Below are 3,786 nucleotides of genomic sequence, written 5' to 3'. Positions count from 1 at the left end.
CACATCACCACTGGTAGCGTTGCAGCCATAAATATCCAAAAGTATGGGACACACTAGAAAACTGAGCTTTATAAAAAGGTAAGGTTTAATCTTCGTGTTGAGTGCGAATTAAACACGTCAGATTCTACTTTTTGTTTTGACAATCACCGAAAAGAGTACCAACTTGTCAGTGATCGTTCCGTCTCTTTCATTTGGAGCCTGACGGCTTTTTTCACATTTTATTTACATTGTCAGAATTCCGGATTAACGGATTTCCTTTTAATATGGCTTGAATTGGCCAGTATAATTACATTATAAAAGAGTTTTTATTTAATTAAAAGGTAATGACATGTGCATTTTGCACAAGAGACTGAAAATGGAACACGTTCACATTTATATTAAAGAGGACTAGCTAACTGGATCATTGGACCACCGGTATGTAATAAAGTCAATTTCCTGCCGGTGTCCCATACTTTGGATACTTTGGCTGCTACGGTATAATGTCGGCTTGAATTGTTATAAAGTATTTGGCGACGTGGTGCTCCCTATATTGTACACGATGGATTTCTCGAACAATTTGACCGCTTTGACTGATTCACTGGTAATGACTATTTGTATGTTTCAAGTATTTGGTGATCTTGACTGCTACGTACTATATGACGCTGACTGTATAGGATGAGCTATACAATGTAACTGTAAGAAGTGGTGAAAACGATTGCGATTCCGAGTTGGTTAGACAATAAAGCCTCTGGCCATTCAAACTTTCGTAAAAAAAAGGTTTTATCTGTATTATTTGTATGGATGTTTACTTTCAGGTACAAAATTCCAGATAAACCACCAGTACTTACTCTACGATCCGTATATCACAGCAGTAAAGGAAAGCCAAAGCAGAAAGTGTTGTCCTCCTGCCCTTACAACAACTTTGAAGGATACATTGAACAACAAGTAGAGATTTTCAAAAACGAATGCAAAGGAATATCCTCCTCTGTTAATGTTGACAACTAATCTTTATTATGACTATGTATAAGTCTATTAATGAAGTAAAACAATGGAAAATAGTTCAAGACTTTATTTCACATAAAATACTTTCAATGCTTTCTTTGCACTGTGCAATGCATCTTAAGTACGTATTTTAAATTAGTCTTTATTACATGATTATTATAATACATTGCAAGACTAGCCGCAAACGAAATTTTAATTGATCTTTGAGATTGATTTTTGTAACTTGTTGTCAGGAACATCAAAAAAAATATGAAATAAGCTACACTAAAAATCCTACCATGGTAAATAATTTAACAACACAATTTAATCACAAAGAGCTTTAACAGTGACAAATCTTGCCGACAGAAAGACTCCACAATTTTAATCAACTTGGTACTTAATAATTTTTCTTAGTTGATCAAAATGAAGAACCTTAATTTTAACAGGATAAATACTATTATTTAATCTTAATTAGTCAGTTTTGTGCTTTCTTCTTTGTTTCCTAATAGTTCATAGCGATACCTCATGTACATAACTTTCATTCTATCCCATGCATTTTCGACGGAGTCTAGGGCTGGCCTGACATCGAGTAAGGCGAATTGGTACTTGTTGTCGATCTCGCCGCCGTCATAGTAGTCAATAATATAACGGACGTCTTTCCCGCAGCGGTCCACAATCCAGTCATGACGGTCAAAAGGCAATTCATAGCTGTAGAAGAAGAAAACATTAATTTAAATGACTACTACAGAGATTTCCTATGAGGCTGACATAGTCACCCAAGTGTACTGAAGCCTCCTCAAATATAAAATCAAAAAAATTACTACCGGCTTTGATAAAATAATGCATTTGACAAAATAAATGTTCTACCAGAGTTCAAATAAGAATAAATTCCTTTTTTTATCATCACGTCTACTCACCCAAGCCAGGATCGTATTTGGGCTCTGGGACTGTATTGTGTTGCCTTTCCTCCAAAACTCTTAAGCCGAGGGTGACCACACTCCTTTGCATGCAGAGCTTCCCACTCAGCACTTCCAACCATGCCTGAAAAAAATAACAATTTTATACAAAAGTTTAGGTAAACAAATCAAATATGTATTATTATATTTTTCTGGTGTCTCTTTTATGTGTCACATCAAAGTCACTCATCAAGTTTTAAAATTTTATATTTCACCTTTGACAATGACTATGAACATATTGTTGGCTAAAGTATCAGACCTCATAACTCCATCAGATCAAATTTTACAGGAGACACAAAATCTTCACAACCAAAATTTTTGTATGAAGGTGTGTTTTGGTTTTATATATTAATACAATTATTAAAATCATTAGGAATAGTAATAAAAAATAACAGCTGAACGAATGTAGGCTTTGGCTTATCCATTTAAATAGTCATTGAGGTCTTACTATCTTAATCATTCCACATGGTGATTTTAGAACACCAAATTTAGTATTGAGCATATTGAAAAAATAACTGCCTTACTCAGACTTTAATAAACACTTAATTTAAAAAAAAGTAAATTAAATAAGGATTATTTACACAAAAATACTTTAACTTTTAATTATTTGAGCGACCTGCATATCTATTTTTATTAAGGATTATTTACACAAAAATACTTCAACTTTTAATTATTTGAGTGACCTGTATATCTATTTTTATAATTATGTCTGTGTCATGGTACTTTTAATTCAATTAAATAATTTAATATCTCTGTATACTACAAACTATTTTCATCAGCCAACTCACTGCTTTTTTATGTGATGTTAAGGCACAGCCAATATCACTGTGTGAAATCTTGATAGTGAACTAACCTGTTCATTGTTTGCGTTGTGAATTTTGATAATGTCCTCCATATCTTTAGGTTTGATGTCCTCATCCTTCCAACGCCATCCCCTTACGCAGCATGGCATTCCAGAACATCTGTTGGCTTGGGTACACCCAGAACTCGGTAGAGCCATCAGGCATAGCTCGAGGAATGGAAGACACCTGACGCTGAACCGGAAGTGCAAATGGTTGGTCAGGCGCCGGTTGCTGATTGGCTGGAGGCATCTGCAATGCAGCATACATTATAATAATAATAATAATAAATTCATTTATTTCGGGCAACTTGGCCCATACAATAAATACCTTACAGACTAACATACATATTTATAATCAATATTTAAAACTAATTTGGTGACAAAACGGCGTGACCCCGTTGAGTCACCGTCCCCGACGTCGCATTCATCTGCGGCATGGTGCCCCGGTACCGCCGGAACACGACATTATAATCATCATGTGTTAAAAGATGTATGGTACTCCTCATTTTGCAAACACCGCCTCATCTTGTATTCCAAAAATCCTTTACAATTATTCATTTAACAGAAGTTACTTATTTTATTCATAAAGTACTTTGTTTACCATGTTATATGGGTTTATATCATTTCCATGTTGAACTGGGCATTCTGACACTGGGGTTTTGGTCATGTTTTCTTCTTTTTTGTGCATCGGACATTCTGGGGGCGGATTCGCATTGCTTGAGATGTTCTTCACGTCAACACCGGCCTCTGCAGACACCTTGTTACCCATCTTTTAGTAGTACTCAAGACCAATCTTACGTAAGTTGACCTCAAGGTTGGAAAGGAATATCAAACATAGTTTTCCTGAAAATAAGATTTAATGATGAATGACTGACACTGTGTAACTACAACACACTCTACAAATCATAAATTTAGGACTTACAACACGTGAATTATTTTTGCCAATTTTACGATTTTCTGTGAATGTGATTGATAATGATAGTAATGTGACAGTGACAGATAGGCTAAAGTTGCCAGACTACTTAATTA

General features: G+C 35.0%; 1 protein-coding gene across 1 annotated transcript; it reads right to left on the bottom strand.

Annotated features, from left to right (window-relative positions):
* Nucleotides 1-1,080: 1,080 nt before the first annotated feature.
* On the bottom strand, nt 1,081-3,786 carry LOC141433761 (holocytochrome c-type synthase-like). The gene is given in 7 exon segments (XM_074095862.1): nt 1,081-1,668; nt 1,878-1,983; nt 1,986-2,001; nt 2,770-2,850; nt 2,852-3,007; nt 3,359-3,600; nt 3,680-3,786. Coding segments are annotated over 6 exon segments (768 nt in total). The 5' UTR covers nt 3,527-3,600; nt 3,680-3,786; the 3' UTR covers nt 1,081-1,427.

The sequence above is a fragment of the Choristoneura fumiferana genome, chromosome 12 (assembly GCF_025370935.1).
Source record: "Choristoneura fumiferana chromosome 12, NRCan_CFum_1, whole genome shotgun sequence".
Classification (NCBI taxonomy): Eukaryota; Metazoa; Arthropoda; class Insecta; order Lepidoptera; family Tortricidae; genus Choristoneura; species Choristoneura fumiferana.
Note: the sequence above shows the minus strand (reverse complement) of the source record. Positions and strands in the feature narration are given on the sequence as shown.